Source organism: Clarias gariepinus, chromosome 8, assembly GCF_024256425.1.
Source record: "Clarias gariepinus isolate MV-2021 ecotype Netherlands chromosome 8, CGAR_prim_01v2, whole genome shotgun sequence".
Taxonomy (NCBI): domain Eukaryota; kingdom Metazoa; phylum Chordata; class Actinopteri; order Siluriformes; family Clariidae; genus Clarias; species Clarias gariepinus.
Window position 1 is genome coordinate 31,421,178 of NC_071107.1, and position 18,237 is coordinate 31,439,414.

General features: G+C 39.3%; 1 protein-coding gene across 1 annotated transcript in view; it reads left to right on the forward strand.

The window, feature by feature from the left end:
• The window catches only part of micu1 (mitochondrial calcium uptake 1), a 50,785-nt gene extending 34,539 nt beyond the window's left edge, over nt 1-16,246 (forward strand). The window contains exons 6-12 of the mRNA XM_053501861.1: nt 3,097-3,211; nt 4,240-4,322; nt 6,247-6,447; nt 8,026-8,163; nt 9,521-9,629; nt 14,612-14,701; nt 14,784-16,246. Coding sequence (XP_053357836.1) covers nt 3,097-3,211; nt 4,240-4,322; nt 6,247-6,447; nt 8,026-8,163; nt 9,521-9,629; nt 14,612-14,701; nt 14,784-14,947 — 900 coding nt within the window. The 3' untranslated portion in view covers nt 14,948-16,246. The remainder of the gene's footprint in view (nt 1-3,096; nt 3,212-4,239; nt 4,323-6,246; nt 6,448-8,025; nt 8,164-9,520; nt 9,630-14,611; nt 14,702-14,783) is intronic.
• Nucleotides 16,247-18,237: the final 1,991 nt, after the last annotated feature.

An 18,237-nucleotide genomic window follows, 5' to 3' on the forward strand; every position in this document is an offset into this window, starting at 1 on the left:
ACAGCACTAAGACACAGCTGAGACAGTACAGTACTGTCTTATTGCTGTCTCTGTACTATCGGTGCTGTCTCTCTACTCTCTCAGCTGTGTCTCAGTACTGTGTCTGTACTCTCTCAACTATCTACTGTCTTACTGCTGTCTTAGCTGTTTCTCAGTATCGTCTCAGCTGTGTCTTGGTGCTGTCTCTGTACTCTCTCAGCTGTGTTTCAGTGCTGTTTCCAAACTGTCTCGACTGTGTCTCAGTGCTGTTTCTGTACTTTCTCAGCTGTCTCTCAGTGCTGTCTCAGAGCTATCTCTGTACTGTATTAGCTGTGTCTCTGTGGAGTCTCTGTTCTCTATCAGCTATGTCTCTGCAGTCTCTGTATGTCTCTGTATGTCTCTGCACTCACTTGTTTCTTTGGGTTGTATTAGCTATGTCTTTCTGATGTCTCTGTGCTGTTTTTTGCTGTGTTTCTGTTTAGTTTGTGTACTTTTTAGGCTGTGCTTCAGTTCTGTCTCCATACTATCTCAGCCTTTTCTCAGTGCTGTAACATCTCAGCCATTTATCGGTGCTGTCTCCATACCGTCTCAGCTGTGTATCAGTGTGCCGACATATTGTCTCAGTGGTGTGTGTACTGTCTCAGCTGTGCCTCTGTCATGTCTTTATACTGTCTCAGCTTGTCGCAGTGCTGTGTCTTTACAGGATCAACTGTGTTTCTGTGCTTCCTGTGCACTCTATCCGCTGTCTCCATACACGTCTACAGTGTTTATTAAGACTCTTACTATGTCTCAGTATATCATTCATGATCTCTCTACAAAACCTAACTGCGTCAATCCAGTCTACAGTTTTGACTTGGTATTCAAGTCGTCTCTGCCGAGTCTCAGCGGTCGCTGTCATGCTTTTTCTGCCGAGTCTCAGGACATGTCGTCTCTTCTGTGCTCCGGTGTCGTCTACCCGCTGTGTGTTGTGTATCAGCTTGAATGCTTCAGGCCATGTGATGCTGAACAGAGCAGCAGCCATAAGACATACAAGTCCAGCTGTCAGTTTCTCTTCTTCTTACCTTTCTTGTTTTTTTTTTTTCCTCCTTTCTTTCTCCCTCATCTGTGAGCCAAGACTCTTTCTGATGGAGCGGGATCAACTTGCAGGCTTTCATCACCTCTTGTTTTGCTGTTGTGTGTGTGTGTGTGGTTATGCTTGTGGGTATTGTTTCGCAAGCATTGCTCCTCCTTTGTGTTAATTTGTAGCCTGCTGAGTGTTGTTTGTGTGTTTCCTGGCTGCAAAACGTGCTGCATGTTCCCTGAGGATCTCTCTGAAGGTGACAGCAGGGGCATGTGGTGCCTCGAGCTCTCTCTCTTGCACACAAACAAACACACACATACACACTTTCTGATCAGTTTCTTTTGCTGCAATAGGTACTACCCAGACTCCTCTGTCTGCAATAAAAATAACTCGTGCTCTCCTGGTACTTCAACACAAATCACACACTCATGCGAACACCATCTTTAGGCTTGCACTTAGACTTAATTATTCCAGCATCACTCCCCTGAGCAGGGGAGTTGTGTTCTTAGTAAGCGTTTTGATGGGGTAAAACTTATAGCTCTATATTTATAGCACAGTGATGTTCATAAATGTAAGTGTGTGTAGGCTCTAAAAAAAAAAAAAAGGTGTATTGATTTTAAAAAAAAAAAGAAAGAAGAAATTTATGTAATTTCTTGGGAATAGTTATTTACTTAATTCTGTATCATTTTGTGCTTTTGAGAAGTGTGAAGATCTGTTTAATCAAAATGTCCAGAGGACAAAGTGAAACAGCTGGACAGACTAAAGGGTTGAAGCGCCGCTGCATTGATCTTTAACTAGAGATGAAGCAAGAGCTAAATCCCACTGGCACCACTATGAGCTGGTAGTCAGACGGCATCATGGGTAATGTAGAAAACCGTTAAAGGGAATAAAAGTGGACAAACACTGAAAAAGCGAAATTCGGGGGAAAAATTTGGACTTCGTTGATGTTAATGTTTTATTTAAATACTATTTCTATGCATTCACTGGACTTTTCTTTGAAATGTTACATCTGCTAGAATGGTTGTGACCATAATTGCAAAAAGGGAGAAAAAATAGGTCAACTGTCAACATTTCTATCAGTTCTAGACTTACAGTGTGCCAGCACCTCGTTCTGAAGAACGTTTAGCGCAACAAGGACTGTATGTCCTCCGAAGTGTAAAATCTAGGTCGGCCATTGCTTATGAAGGCATACAGCTGTGTAGTCTGTAAGAATGAACAAAGTTTTTCTGTCGAGTACGGATATTTTTTCGCAGAGTTGACTATGGGATAAATAGCGTATATACATTTGTTTTTGTCAGAATATTGCAGATGGTATGTAAAAAGTTGTACTGTTCCAGAGTAAAAAGATTTAAAAAAAAGAAAAAAGACTTTTACCGTGTGGGTGGGTAAAAAAAAAAATTTATGTGAGGAAAAAAATGTTCGAAATGAATCATTATTATGAATGAACAAGTGTTTAGGCATCAGTGATGAAGTCAGTAACAGTGAGGTTGTTGTGTGTTTTTTTTTTTTTTTTTTTTTAACCCTTCGTCTCTTCCTTCTTGACACTCTTGATGGGCTCTCCAGCAGACGGAGGTAACACGCAGACTGAACTGTGGCATGTTGAGCGTGTGTGTCGAGAGAGATTCAGTCACCAGTTGTTTAGTCACTGTGTGTGAAAATGAAAGTAGGACAGACCACCTCACTGTGTCCGTGTGACTATTGTGTAGTCTTTTGTTCCAGTATACACAATCCTGTGGTAGTGTTTTCACGTTTGTGTGTTGTACACTGATTTTTGTGTCACTGTGATAATGATGTTCATGATGATGACGATGTTTAATAATATTAATGTGTTCTCTTCACGTTCTCCACATGTTCCCTCATCCCCCTTGTCGTGACTGCCTGAATGAGTACTGCACTTGCATGCTCGATCAGTGTTGTGTATTGTGTGGTGTGTATTGGCATGCTAGTGTGTGTGTCTGGTGTTCTAATGCCCGTAGAGCTCATACTGCAGTAAGTTGTTATGCATTGTAACCACACGCAGGCTTCACTGTCTTGTCTTTCTCTCTCTGGAACAACAGAAGATAGCTCAGGAGCGGGAGAAGTTTGCAGACGAGGACAGCATCTTCTATACACTCGGGGAGTGCGGCCTTATATCTTTCTCCGACTACATATTCCTCACCACCGTTCTTTCGAGTGAGTGTTTTTTTTTCTGTCCCTTTAATCATCTGGGAATTACTCGTTTTGAGTCAGTTGCCAAACGAACGTGACGAAAGGGCGTGATAGTGTTGTGAAAACATCTGCTGCTCATAAACATTTATACAGAACTCCTTCTGGATGTGACATCTCTGCTTAGTGTCTTTCCGTTTAACACCTTCCAAATGCTGTATTTCAATAAGAAGAGAGTCAGAGGTACAGGCGTCCACTTAAAGCTCCTGGAATCAAAATGACCGCTTTAGAAAATTTTGTCTCTTTCCCTTAATGTTATACAAACTTTGTTTATAAATTTAATTAATTAAACTGTTATGTCTGTCGATTATATAATAACATAATAACATAATATCAGCTCTTTAACACTCAGTTGTGTCGTACGCTTCCTGATATAGTCGCCGTATCTTTCCGTCCCTCTGACAGTCTTCCTAGGCTCAAACATGTAGGACGAAACTTTAAAAAGGCCCCTGTGTCATCTACGATATTGCCTCGTTAAAACTGATGGCAGGGAATGAAAGAGACAGCGGTGAAAAAAGACAAGAGAAGCTTGTTTTTCCTTTCTGAGATCTGTCGTGTTTTTAGACTCTCGCGTATATAAAACAGTCATTTTACGCCATGCCATCTTGCGTCACATCGTCAACATACGGAATCAAATCATGACTCTCAGGCCTTATTAATGGTGACCTTTAAAAATTTAATATTAAAGAGTGGAAACACTGGAAAGAGATGCCACAGAGAGTTTGATTCATCTCACTGACAGATGTGTCGCATTAATTGTTGTGCTGCACTCCAGCAGATGCAGCTGAGCGGGATCACTAGCAACCTTCAAAGTAATGATCCGAAATGTGTTTCAGTCAGTTTCTTTAGTCTGCACACTCAATGGCAGGGTTTTTTTTTCTAATCTGCTCAATTATATCAGATTCTAACAGATTCATGCCAGCTTTTATTTTATTATTAGTAATGTAGTTTGTTATTTATATTTACTCTAAGCTTTTTTTTTTTTTTTCTTTTAGCACCTCAGAGAAACTTTGAGATCGCCTTCAAGATGTTTGACTTAAACGGGGATGGTGAGGTGGACCTGGAGGAGTTCGAGCAGGTACGTAAGAGCGCCAGTAAGGTTTAACGGTATTCCACTCCTCCTTAACCTGGAGATCTATACACCCATCTGTTGTGGATTCTCATCATCCACATGATTTTTTTTAAAGCAGAGATACAGGCCTAGAAACAGCTTGACATTTCCCGAAGCTTTTATTTCAAACGTGACTTTTTAATTGTCAAGTTACACATAAACAGGCACGCTCAGGGCTTTGTGTTCTGATTGTTAAATTAGCATATTCTCTTATTAAATAAGCATATTCTATTTAAAGCTACATGAAATGTTAATTATTTTAAGTCTTTTTAATTTCGATAAGTCCAGTATTCATAATATTCGAGAATAAAAAAATTGTTAGTATGAATACAGTGCATCTTTTAGTCTAGTTCAGTATACGCATGCTGACTTTGTGTTCAGTTGTTCAGAAGATGATCATCGACACTTGTACATGAGCACGATAGTCCACGGAAGGTGCTTTATCCAAACACATTCATAAAAAGTTGACTGAATTGGGAAAGGAGTGGTAAGAAAAGGCGCACAAGCAACAATTAACAAGGATTGTCAAGCAAAGCTGAATTAAGCCTTGGGAGAGCTTTACAAAGAGTGAAGTGAAGCTGGAGTGGGTACATCAAGAGCCACCACACACAGGCATCTTCAGGAAATGGGCTGTTATATCCTAGTGTCAAGCCACTACTGAACTAGAGACAGGAGTAAACCAGACTCCTGAACCAGCACCGGAAATGTCAGAAGTATCTTACCTGGACTAAGGAAAAAAAAAAAAAGGAACTGGACTGTTCCTGTTCCTTTTGTATAGTAAATCCTTTTTTTTTTTCTTTTTTTTTAATTGATCTTAGGACATATTCTGATTTTTTTGAAATACTGGCATTATAAGTAATAATTTATGAGAAATTAAAAGAAAAAAGGCTTGAAATAGTTTACTTTACGTTTAATAAAGGTACTTTTACTTAAAAAGTTAAAAAGTTTACATACAATGTAATAAATAAATTTACATGCTGAAGAATGTATAATTATAAATTGCTCTACTTGTATGCATGCTGCATATATTTACCTAAAAAAAACAAAAAAAAACGAATGTGATGGTCATTTGCCTTAGTGATTTTATGGCTGAAAGTAGTGTGTGCACTAGAGTGTGCCTTGCGATACGGTTTTTGCTAATGGTTTTGTAACACAAGTTGCCAGCGAGGGTTAACCCAAAGTTGCACTATGCAATCGAAATACATTAGTAACCCTCTCATCCTTTTCAGCAAAGAGCTCCAGGTAACAGCAAAGTCAGCCATTTCCTATGCGTCATCATACTTAATCTTTAGATTATTCTAATCGGTTCTAATCGATTATATCTGTCACACATCTGTACCATGTTGCGAGTAACACAGTCTGCAGGTGCACTATAGAGTTTGCTGACAAGCTTTAATTGGGTTGAGTTTATCCTCTATTAGACTTTTTACCCCTAGGAGGTTTTTACATAATCAGGGTCAGGAGCAGTTCTGAACATCATCGAAACATTTTAATGATCTAATAATTCACATCCTATGTACTGTATAAAAATGCCTGATCTTACTGAAAGATCTTAGCCAAGTTACCTATCAGCAAGTATTCACTTTTATTTTTGTCCTAACTGCTATCCAAAGACAGAGCAGAGCCTTAAACAGAGATGGACAGACCAAAGCATTGTTCTTTAAGTGTCTATAAGCGTACAGTCAGACATCCTGTGTGGCTCCAGTAGAAACCCTGCATTCTTCTCCTCAAGCTGTTGAAGTGTGTCTTGGACCATATTTCACATTTTCCTAGTGCTTGCTTTCGTCTCCTACTCCAGGGAATCCTAAGATTTGAAAACCAGGAGCTTGTATTTAGTGATACTGCAACACAGCTCCACTTCTAAACGCTCCCATGTATGCATGTGTTCCAGGTGCAGAGTATAATCCGTTCTCAGACAAGCATGGGCATGAGGCACAGGGATCGCTCCACCACGGGCAACACTCTAAGGACAACTGGCTGCAGCTCGGCTCTCACCACCTACTTCTTCGGGGCTGACCTGAAGGGCAAACTCACAATCGGAAGCTTTCTGGAGTTCCAGAGGAAACTGCAGCATGACGTGCTCAAGCTGGAGGTACAGCAATCTCAGAGCAGTCCAAGAAATTACGAAACAAGTGAAGTGACATGCTCATTGTAGGGTGACGTCAGATATTGATAGTGGGTTATAATAGGGTCTTTGTGATCCTGTATATGAGAAATATATTTATACAAGGGGTGTTCAGGTCAAACTGGGACTTTCAGTATTGTTTCAGTAGTGCTTGGATACCATCAAGTTAAAAAGGTTTCTCAGAATATTAAAGCCATGATCAATCTGCCTGCTTCCAGGAACAGGAACTCCTTTAATGCTGTGCAGGTGGCAAGTGTTTTACTTGCTGAATATTCACAGTAGTTCACAGATAGAAAACGTTTGACCCATTCAGATTTTTTATAACTAAGAAGTCTTATCACTCTGCTGTGTCGATAAATTTCATGACAGGTCCCAGCTTGACTTGAACGGCCCTCGTAAATCTAACATATATATCGAAAGCATACTGTTTGTAGCAGATTGTCTCTATGACGTCAGCACAAAGACAGGATGTGTCATAGGTTCAGGTTGGCTTTGTCACTAAAAGCTGTTTCCACTCCTTTAACTGAAGTGCTGAGAAGACAGGTCTAACCGGGTTAGTTTACTCGCAGTCTCGTTTGTTATGATTTCCCCCTATCTCCCACTCGTTACTTCCGTTTCCTGTCTCTCTTTAGCCTCTTTCTGGCGCCAGTGTCCATTTGATGGACATCCTCACTTAAGGGGATTGAGTTTTAGTAAGAGAGAGAGAGAGAGAGGGGAGACAGCTCTGGCTGCTTATCTCTGGTGCAGTGGGACGCGACTCAACTCACAGGACTTGTGAGGATTTGTAGGCACAGCGATAACGCAGGAATTGATTTGGGTTGACGTTCTTCTTAGTCAAAAGATAGCAATTTTATTATTTTTTTTATACACCCTACAGAACAGAGGTTTTAGATATATTAAGATTAGCCTCATAAATCACAAGTTTATTTAAGTTCACATCTTGTGCCTTTACCAGTTAGTTGGACTGATGGATAGATCCCTTCCTTAAGTCTGGTACAAGAAACCTGTATAAAGAAACGCTGCCGTGTGCAGAGTTTCTTAAAAATTTTAAAAGTCATAAAGCCAAAATGCATTAATCTTAAAATATGTAGATGTGATTAGTTAGAAACGTAGTTAGTTAGAATGTTTATTTTGTATTTAAATAAATAGAGCACACAGATTTGTGTCACAGATTCCAATTAATCTCTAGATTTTTTTTTCCTGTGCCTTGATTAATGCCACGTAACTTTCATGAAGAAAGGGGGGGAGTGTGTGCATGTGTGTATACAGTATGTCTGAACAGACCTAGGTTGGACTCCCAGATCCCCCGGTCCCAGTGTTGCTCTGCTGTCTGGATGATGCATGACTGTGCTAGCTCATGCATCACCATGCAGCACTGAGGGGATTTACATACAGATAGGGTGGAGCTTTCAGAGAGAGGGAGAGAGAATAAAAAAAGAGAAAGGAAAGCTTCAAGAGGCCAATTTTATCCAATAATATATAACAGACATACAAAAGGGTTAGCTATGCATGTGATTAAAGTAAAATTTGTCTGTGTGTGTCCAGTTTGAAAGGAATGACCCGGTGGATGGCAGGATCACAGAGCGACAGTTTGGGGGCATGCTGCTGGCCTACAGCGGCGTTCAGTCGCGCAAACTGAAACAAATGCAAAAAGGCCTAAAGAAGATGTTCAAAGATGCGCAGGTATGCCTGAGAGAGGACCAAATAATAATAATAATAATAAAAATAAATAAATAAATACGTTTAGGATGGCCCTCTTTTTCACACACTGTCCGAATCATTACCCACTTCTGCCCCATGATTCACGGCTTACCGCCAAATTGTCTTTCAAGTCTTCATTAGCAAGGCTGTAATACGCTGCTGTTTGCTCAAGCAGCTGAGCTTAAAGGTGAAAAGGTGAGCACAAGGTTATTATTTGTTGGTTTTCTTTTCCTTTGTTGTACACACACAACAAAACAGCCTAATATTCAAATTCACTGATGACTCAGTGCTTACGGATATGAGGTTTTGACATGGCAGGACTAGTTTTACTGCTTTCCATTGATGAGTTTATGAGCTGCTTCGGCAGGACGTTGAGGTTCATTGACTCTCTGAGTGATTAAGCACTAGTGGTGACGTGGAATCTAACAGGCGGGCAAACAATGGAAAGCTCTGTGTTTGTAACTGTGAGCCGACTTGGAATTGTTTTGTGTTTATACAGTACGTGTATTCGGCTTATATCTAAAATCTTTTAAATAGTTTGCAAGGGCATTAATATTTATTCATGTATAGTCAGTTTTGATATTTCATGCATTTCCTGTTTGTTGCATTGTCTTTTTCTTTTTGCATTTATTTTAGTTTTACCCAAGTTAAGTGGTGTACAGTGAAGGTTTTTTTTTTTGTTTTTGGTCCGCACAATAGATCACAAGAAGCTCTTTATGACAGCACGGCCAAAAGCGATTCCACCTTAGGAAATGTTTGATGTATTTATTTCGTTTGGAAGAGCTGCAATAAAATGATATCAGAATGAGGTGAATTTGGCGTTGAGAAATTGAGAATGCACCTAACTCAATTTCTTATCTTCTGTTTTGGGTATATGAAGCACTTTTATGCCGGTCTCTTTTTTTTCTTTTTTGTTGTTGTTAATGACTGTAGTGAGGTAATAATCCTGTAAAGTACAGTATTCTGCTCACCTTCTCACCTCTTTGGAGGTGTTGCGCCTGTACATTCTCTCTCTCTCTCTCTCTCTCTCACACACACACACACACACACACACAAACTATTGCTTCTACTGCATAGAATTGAACCTGAAGCTGTATCATGCTTTTTTTTTTTTTTTGATCTAGCTAGATAAATCAGTAATACATCGCTTTCAGCCGAAAAGAGGGAAATTCTGTCATTTATTTCTTCAGGTGCAGGTTTTTTTTTTACGAAAGGAACCTGATATCGTAAAACAAATAAACAGCCTGTTTAATTTTACTGCCTCCTGTTTAGGCTTCACTGGATAGAAACCAATAAATTTTTTACCCCTCGCTTGCATCTCTCTCTTTGTATAAAATAGGGCATCACGTTCGAGGAAGTGGAGAACTTTTTCACCTTTCTGAAGAATGTAAATGACGTGGACACGGCGCTGAGTTTTTACCACATGGCAGGTGCCTCTATAGACAAAGGTATACACAGACACACACACACACCTTTTTGTTTATTGCAGACATCATACTTTTCTGGAACTGACATTAATTAATTTTTCCAAGGCAATGCTGATTTTCCTTTTTATCTTTGTCTTTTTATCTGTCCTTTATCTCCTTCTCTACTTTTGCCATTTTACTGTTGATTATTATACTTAATAACAATTTCTATTTCATGTTGGTCTCATGCACTGATGCTTCAGGACACTAAATGAGTCAAGAAACCGTTTGCAGTGCAACGTCGGAACCGTTTCTCTTTTCCCTGCGTGTTTTCTTTCCATTCATTTCACTCTTATGATCTCCAGAATCGAGAACAGATTACCGCGCTCTCTTTATCCGCTGTTCCTTTATTGATCTGGAGAACCGTTCATCTGCTACTCTTCATATTATACAGCACTTTCTCTTCTGCGCGCTTCTCTTCTGAAACGCTCGCAGCCCCTCACTCTGTGACATAATTAAATATAGTGTAGGCGTGGAGGTGTGCGAGTCAGGTGGCAGCGTGCTGTAGCTATGGCAGCGTGACTGTGTGTGAATCCTGACCCTTTAAAGCTTTCAAAGTGTTTGGAGCTATTCAATTTGGCTTTGTGTCGCACATCTTCGAGGACAGATGATAGCAATGCTGTGTATTTTAATGAATGGTTATGAACATATTATTCAGTTCATGTTTGTCAGACAAAAATGTGTGCGGACACACAATACTAAATTTATTACTATATGTTCTATATTGATATGATACTATTATGATAAGTATTGATATAATATTTTTTTTTTCCTTTTCTTAAAGTGTTTGTAATTTTTTTGTTTTTTTTTGTCTGACTCTCTAAAATTCAAATATTTCTTCAGGATTTATTATGTCTTTCCTGACTATGCATTTACAGCAAACCATGCCTTTCAGACCTGAGCCTTCATGGAGATTTAAAGCTATAAGCTTTCTCAAAGCAAACTTTAAACCACTTTTGTACACTGACTGCAGATGATTTGGCCATTATTAAAGATTTTTTAATGTACTCTACTGTTCAAAAGTTTTAGAACACTTGCAAATTTCTTTTTTTTTTTGTTTAGTGATTTATTTTCTACATTCTACAACAATATTGGGGATTTCAAAACTATAAAATAACACATATGGGATTAGGTAATTACGTAACAATAAGAAAAACAACAGTAAGTTGTTATTTTAAGACACAGAGGTCAGCCTTTCTGTAATAGTTCTTGCAAGAACAGTATTGTCAAGTGCATTTGCAAAATCCGTCAAGCACCATAATGAAACTGGCTCTCATGAAGGCCATTTCAGGAGGGCGAGACCAAAACCTACCTCTGCCGCAGACGAGAAGTTCATTTAGAGTTATCAGCCTGAAAAATAACCAATTAACAGCACCTCAGATTAGAGGTGTTATGAAGTCTTTACAGAACATAAGTAGCAGAAACATCTCAATATCAACTGTTCAAAGGAGATTAATGCATTTTTTGGACGCCTTCAGCATTCCTTTACAATGTAGAAAGAAATAAAATAAGGAAACATCATGGAGTTAGAAAGTGTTCTAAAACTTTTAAACAGTAGTGTATGTAGGCTCTGAAAAATTAATTATTTCCAATCAAGCATTATATTTATAGGTGCATTGCTGCCACACTGCACCGGAAACAATGCTCCGCCCTTTTCCCCCCCGAGAAAGGAGGGAAACGAAAGTGTCCGTATACTTCAGTCAAAATTCACATAAATTTTTTATAGCTCCTGCAGCAGTAAAGTGTTTGTTCGCCACCATCATCCGGGGGTTGGGTTCGATTCCCAGTTGATGCCATGCAGATTGGGAGGGAAGGCATACTCACAAGATCTCATCAATCATAGTGACACTTGCCAATCATGGGTGTCTGTGAGCTCACATAAGCATTTCTTAAACACTAATTCTAAAAGATGATGTCGGCTGGAGTCGCATCTCAAAAAAATCGTGCAATTGTCTTCATCCTCCCTTGTTGGTGCTCGTTGCCTTGATGGGAGAGTGCCCTAACAGTGAAGGGGTGAGAATTGGCTACGACCAATTTGCGGAAAACATCTGGGAAATACTTGCTTGATAATAGTGTCTGAAGATCCAATCACTAGTAAAGCGTACGTCATGCAAGAGAACCAATCAACCAAAACCAATGGTCGTAGTTAAATTTAAGGCATTGATTGATTCACAACATTAACAGTTGCATTGAGTAAGATGCAAGAAAACATTTCCCGTTAACCCTTTAAGACCTGCCATAGATGAGCTCCGCCGGAGTGTATGTTAGTATTTTTACCCGCTTTACTGTCAGTTTTTACATCAATGCCATCCTTCCATCCTTGCCTTTAAGAATAAACTATTTCTAAATTTAATAAACTAAAAAGAGGTTTTTATTTTTCTTGCTTTTATTTAAATTTTTTCTAAATGGAGACATGCCACGAAAGTCCTCAAACCTTAAACTTAAAAAATAACAAAGAAAATACTAGAAAATACTTTAAAAATTCTTTTGGTCCATCTGTCTCATATAGTTTTTATTATATACCTATTTTTATAAGTGGTGTTGTTCGGTCACCAATAAACAGACACAAAATTTAGATTTAGATATTCAAATGTAATCGCCGGCGCTTCTGCCGGGTTTTAAAGGGTACACGGATCCTTTTAAAGTAGCATAGTGAATATAGCTATATTGCCAGTTGAACCTAACTAATAACACCTATAAAAATTTAATAGCAAACGAAAATACGTGTTTACACATGTACCCAGCATAAGGCTGCTCTTATATAAAAATATAGCACTACAACTCTGATAATAGTCTAAGTAATATACAAACAAAAAAAAGGAAAAACATCATGCCTTAAAACACAATTTACTAAACCACAAAACAATTTAAAAAGCACATTACAGAACTAAAACTGTTACACAAATTTCATCAAACAAACAACAGCAAGGGAATATATATAATATACCGAAAATAATGAGGTCATCTGTGTTGTTTACTTGACATAAAAAAAGCCATCCTTTTTTCATTCTGAATGAAGAGAGCAGTAACGCAATCATACAGATGATCGTTGACTTTAATAAATCCAACTCCATGTCTTTTTATTTCAGAAACTTTTCATCTTTGGTGGAATGTCACCCACAACCCTCTAAAGTTTAAAAAATCCAAGGTTGAATTTCGATTTCCTTTCAACCATCGACTACTAGAAAGCTAGCAAGGAAAACTTTCAGATTAGACGCATCTGACTAGTTACAAAAAGTCCTGTGTTGCGATTGTAATTTCTTGCAGTAACATGAATTTAATTTGCTTTCTTTTTCATTTCTTGACTTAGTTCAGTCATCTGTGAAAGAAAGGTATCTGCAAAAATGAAAGGTGAAGTTTACAAGACGTTAGTGAGACCAACAATGTTGTAGACGTTGCCTCTGACAAAAAGAGGTGCTGCGAATTGCTTTGGGAGTGACAAGAATGGACAGGATTAGAAATAAGTATATTAGAGGGACAGGGCGCAGGTAAGATGGTTTTGTTGACAAAGTTAGAGAAGCCATTAAGATGATTTGGACGTGTGCAGAGGAGAGATATCGGGAGGAGAATGTTAGAAATGGAGCTGCCAGACAGGATGAGAAGAAGAAGACCCACGAGAAGGTTTATGGACACGGTAAGGGAGGATAAGGAGGAGGTTGAGGTGTTGAGGCAAGATGTGGAAGACAGAGTTAGATTGAGACAAATGGTTTGCTGTGGAGACGCCTAAGGGGAGCAGCCAAAAGAAGAAGCAGACTCTTGGAGAGATCTTCTAGTGGTTCAGTAACCACATAGCAACAGCACAAAAAAATCTTACTTCCCTGGGTGCTAAAGACACAGATGTTGCATCGGATGAGAGTTTGTATTGAAATGTTTGAAATTAATAAATTAATTCGACCGTGAAATGTAATGCCTTCACTGAAGCCTTAATGTGTTGGCACTGATTTCCAGACACTAACAGGCTGAGACTGGCGTATACATTCACCCGCCTTTAACATAAGCATGTGTTATCCTATCACCAGTCATGTGGTATAAACACAATGCATGAAGATACAGAGCATAATGTTCAGAATGGTATAAAATGTGATCCATGTTCGTTCACATTGTAAGCACAATTAAAAAAAAAAAAAAAAAGATTAATATGTGTAATACCTGACAGATTTTAGATCTGGGTGACTGTTTATTCAGCAAACATCCAAGGATTAGAGGCTGAGTGCACATTAGAGATGCAGGCAGTATAAAAACACACACTGGACAAAGTCTCAAGGGACAAGGGAAGTTCCTGCCATCACACCGGCATCTTGTCTTTCTCGAATTCATGCTTTTTACTCCCTTTTACTCTTTCTCTCCACCCTCTCCCTTTCCCAGTCTATTCTGGTCTGAAAGAGAATTACATTTTCTGCTCAGTGTCATGCAGAACTGATAATGTAGGAATTGATTCGTTTTGGCGCAGAAATCATAACCCGGCCTCCGTCTCTTTTCTCTCTCTCATATCTCATACATCTCTTTGTCTCTTGTCTCCCGTGTGTCTCATTGAAGAACAAACCGAATCAATGGTTCTTATGGAGACGAAAGACCGTGTCATGGACTTTGGTTATTTTATTTTTGTTCAGTTTGGAATCCAGGCGCAATTTTTTGGTTACCCTGTCCTTCTCTGATGTCCTCAGTGACCGTTTTTCTGATGCTTGATGCCCATTTTATTCTTTTTCACACACCCCCACACCCCCACCCATTTTCTCCTTTCCTTCTTCCATCTTTGTCCGATGAAACTCCTCATCAGGGAGAAAGTGTCTTTTATTGATTCAGCTAGAGAATCATTAAAGACACAAACTCAATATAATCTACTCTGCCAGACTTTCAGACTTCATGAGTTATTGCTAGTATAAATTTGTGACCGCAGGCAAACGCAGTAGGCTCCTGAGTACTAATATTATTGTCCTTCTCACCTTCTCTCTCTCTCTCTCTAGCTACTATGAAGCAAGTGGCTCGCACCGTAGCCAAGGTGGAACTGTCAGACCACGTGTGCGACGTGGTGTTCGCTTTATTCGATTGCGACGGTAAGTGCGTGCTTGCTTCCATTCAGAAATGAAATACGAAATGAAACCAAAATGCGATCATGAACTCCGTCTCCGTCTCAAGGTAACGGCGAGCTGAGCAACAAGGAGTTCATCTCCATCATGAAGCAGAGGCTGATGCGGGGGCTCGAGAAACCCAAGGATATGGGCTTCACCCGCCTGGTGCGTGCTATGTGGAAGTGTGCACAGGACACAGCGTGGGACTTCGCCATGCCTAAACAGCAGTAGCAGGGTATAGAGAGAAAGAGGGAGAGAGAGAGAGGGAGGTGAGAGTGTGAAGAAAAAAAATTAGAGAGAAAGAGCAAGACAAGAGAGAGCAGTTTTATCTGCAGCCGACTAAATTAAGAAATGAACTTGTAATAAATCATGCACATGCTGTAGCGTCCACTGCTGCCGCATGAGCTACTGTATCTGCTGCAGTATATGTGTGTGTGTGTGTGTGTGTATGCGGGTTTGTGTGTGAATCTCTACATATAGGCTTTTTCAAAGCTGACACTTTTCAAACATCTGTCTGTCACATCTGTATCATATCTGGAAACACCACAGGCAGGAATTTTAAAACGTCTTGAATCTATTAAAATTGTTCTTGTAAAAGTTGTTTGATCATTTTAACACTGCTGGGTGACACGGCTGCAGGGTGACAGGTTCAACCCTGAGCTGAGTCTTGCATGTTCTCCCAGAGTTCCCCGTGTCCTTTCAGCACGCAAATGGCTGTAACTACAAATGAGGAGTGTGCTGCACGGTGCCCAGTGATGCATTGCTGTCCCGCACAGAATGAATTCTCACAGCTAACGTTTCTGAGATGGCCACAGCAACCCTTTACCGAGGATACAGAGGCTAATGAGGATAAATTAAAGGATGAATATATTGTAACGGTGATTATCAGGTTTTTTGTCATGTAGGAGCAAGACCTAAACCAGAATAAATCCTAAGTGATTACAGGGATGGATCTGGGATTAGCGTCACTAGTGTATGTCCGTTTATGCACGGATATGTATTCCAAGTAATCAAAATTTAACCAGCATTTTATTTTGCTCCACTTTCGAACAGTTTAAAAAAAATGTCCAAGAACAATTTAAGACACAGTGTAAGAGCGATAGTGTTAAACTTGAATCGCTAAAAGACTACTGAATCAGGTTTGGATTTAAGGTCTGAGTTTTGGGTGAACATGTTTCTTTACTTGTGACATATGCTTCAGGTGTGTTCATATTGCCTAACATGCTGCAGAGCTCCTCTCAGGGCTTTGCATGCGTGTGGTTGATGTGCGGTGTAACACTGCTATAGATCAGAGCCGTCTGACTTTGTATATACATATCCAAACCTTTTCAGTACTTTTTAAAAGATATGTATAGCCGAACCCCTAGCACTCTGCATTACAGTGTATTATTTATAATCACTAAGAGACACGCTTGTTTTTTTTATTTAATAAAGTGGGTGTGAGAAAAGCTCCACTGGCAAATTATGATGCACTTGTATGACTGTTATTGAATGATGCGCAGAGTACCTATATTAAACCATTTTTCATGATGTGGTGTGTGTTCATGGGTTTAACATGCATGTGGAGGAGGGGGTGTAACTTATTTGGAATGGGGAAAAAAAAGATTAAATGAAATTCAGTGAAAACTTTTTTTTCCTGCTCTTTCCAGGGTCACAACAACAACAACAAAAAAAATCACGTAAGCGGGAGGTTTTTATGTTCATGACAAAATATATTTTGTGTCATAGGACAAACACTGTTTATTGATAGTGGCGTGTGAAGGCGTGTAAACCATCCATTTTGATTGGTTTTAGGCCACCTTGATTGAAATTACGTTCATATGGAGGAGGTCTGAGTCAGGTCTGAATCAGCCAAGCACTTGAATAGTCGGATGACCCTGGAATACAAGCAGCACTATTGGCAGGATTTCTCAAATGACGCCATCAAATTAATCCGTCTTGTCTTGCTGTTCCAGGGCAGAACAAAAACAATCAGTGGTGGAACCAGTTGTACAGAATCTGTTCCACAGTCTGGAAATTATATTTCTGGTGATACTTTAAACCTTCTGGTGATGTCTGCTTGCTTGATATTTTTGATATTTCCGGAACTAAATTTGATAGAAAACTTCATAGTTTTAGCTAAGACCAGTTCTGAACTGGAGTGATGTAGCTGAGCTTGAGGAACAGTCAAAGTCAGAAAGACAGAATTCATTCATGAATAAATAAAAATGTTAGATTTTATACTAAATTCTGTCTTCACCAGAACAAAAAAAATCACAATTCAGTCAGCATTGACAACGAGTCAACTCTGGCCCATGATACAGCCTCCTTATATGTCCAGGAAGTTGAGCTGCAGCCAAACATTGTTGAATAGTCTGATGACCCTTGGAATACCGGCAGCAGTATTGGCAGGATTTTCTGTACTATTCTTCAAATGACGCCATTAAATTAATGTCTTGTCTTGGCGTTGCGCTTTTTGGCCTTCCAGGGCAGACCTAAAACGATCAGCGGTGGAACCAGTTGTTCAAAACCTGTTCCACAGCCTGGAAGTGATAAATCTGGCAATTCCAAACCTTCTGCTTGTGTTGCACAAAGATGAGGCCTTTCTCTGCTAGCACTGTTTAAACTGGGCATGATAGAGTGGAGACAAAATTGCACAATGTTGTCATATGTTTACTTTTCATACCAAGACATGGCAGATTTCATGCAAAATGCTTAAATATGATGCGAGTTGGGTTAAATGTGCTTAACCATGCTAAAGGTGATGCAAGTTGGGTTTTCTATGATAAAGTAACACTACATTCTCTTATCGTACCCATATTCTTAATGTAACAAGGCAAACAAAACTATGAATTAGGTTTCAGGGTTTCATGAAAGTACATTTTTTTTTTTTGTCCATGAATACACGTGATGTAATGTAGGCCTTCTTTGTGCACACATGCACAGGCACTGAGCAACAACCACAATCACACAGTACATTTCCGGTGTCCTCAAGTTTAATGCTCGCTGCATGCAGATTCTTTAAACCACACAGTGTTGCAAGAAGTCTAAAGCAGCTGCAGAAAATAACGCAGGTTCATGCACGACACAGTAAACAAGGCTTTATGTAAAACAGTGCCGGAGCCCTCTCCAAGCTCACGATGTGCTGAAACTGCATTACGGCTCCATGGCTGGGCTTTCGTTTGCATATAGAGTGTCTGCACTATGTAGAGATGATTCATGAAAGTAAGAAGGGTGCCTGCTGCTTCTCAAATAAGGTTTTAATAGCAACACAGCATATGACAAACACCTATAGGGAGAAATAAATGTGCAGCGTACAGTAGTAGAGCAATGTTGTTTCTGGTGTAGTGGGCTTTTTATTTACTAGCTATGCATTTATATATATATATATATATATATATATATATATATATATATATTTGAAGCAAACCTGAATAGAAAATTCAAATTTGACTCAATTTATGCTACATTTTCCGGGACAGCTTTCTAGGCGGTACTGTCCTCTAGCATTTCAGATCAGTCCTTCAAATAAATCTAGGGAA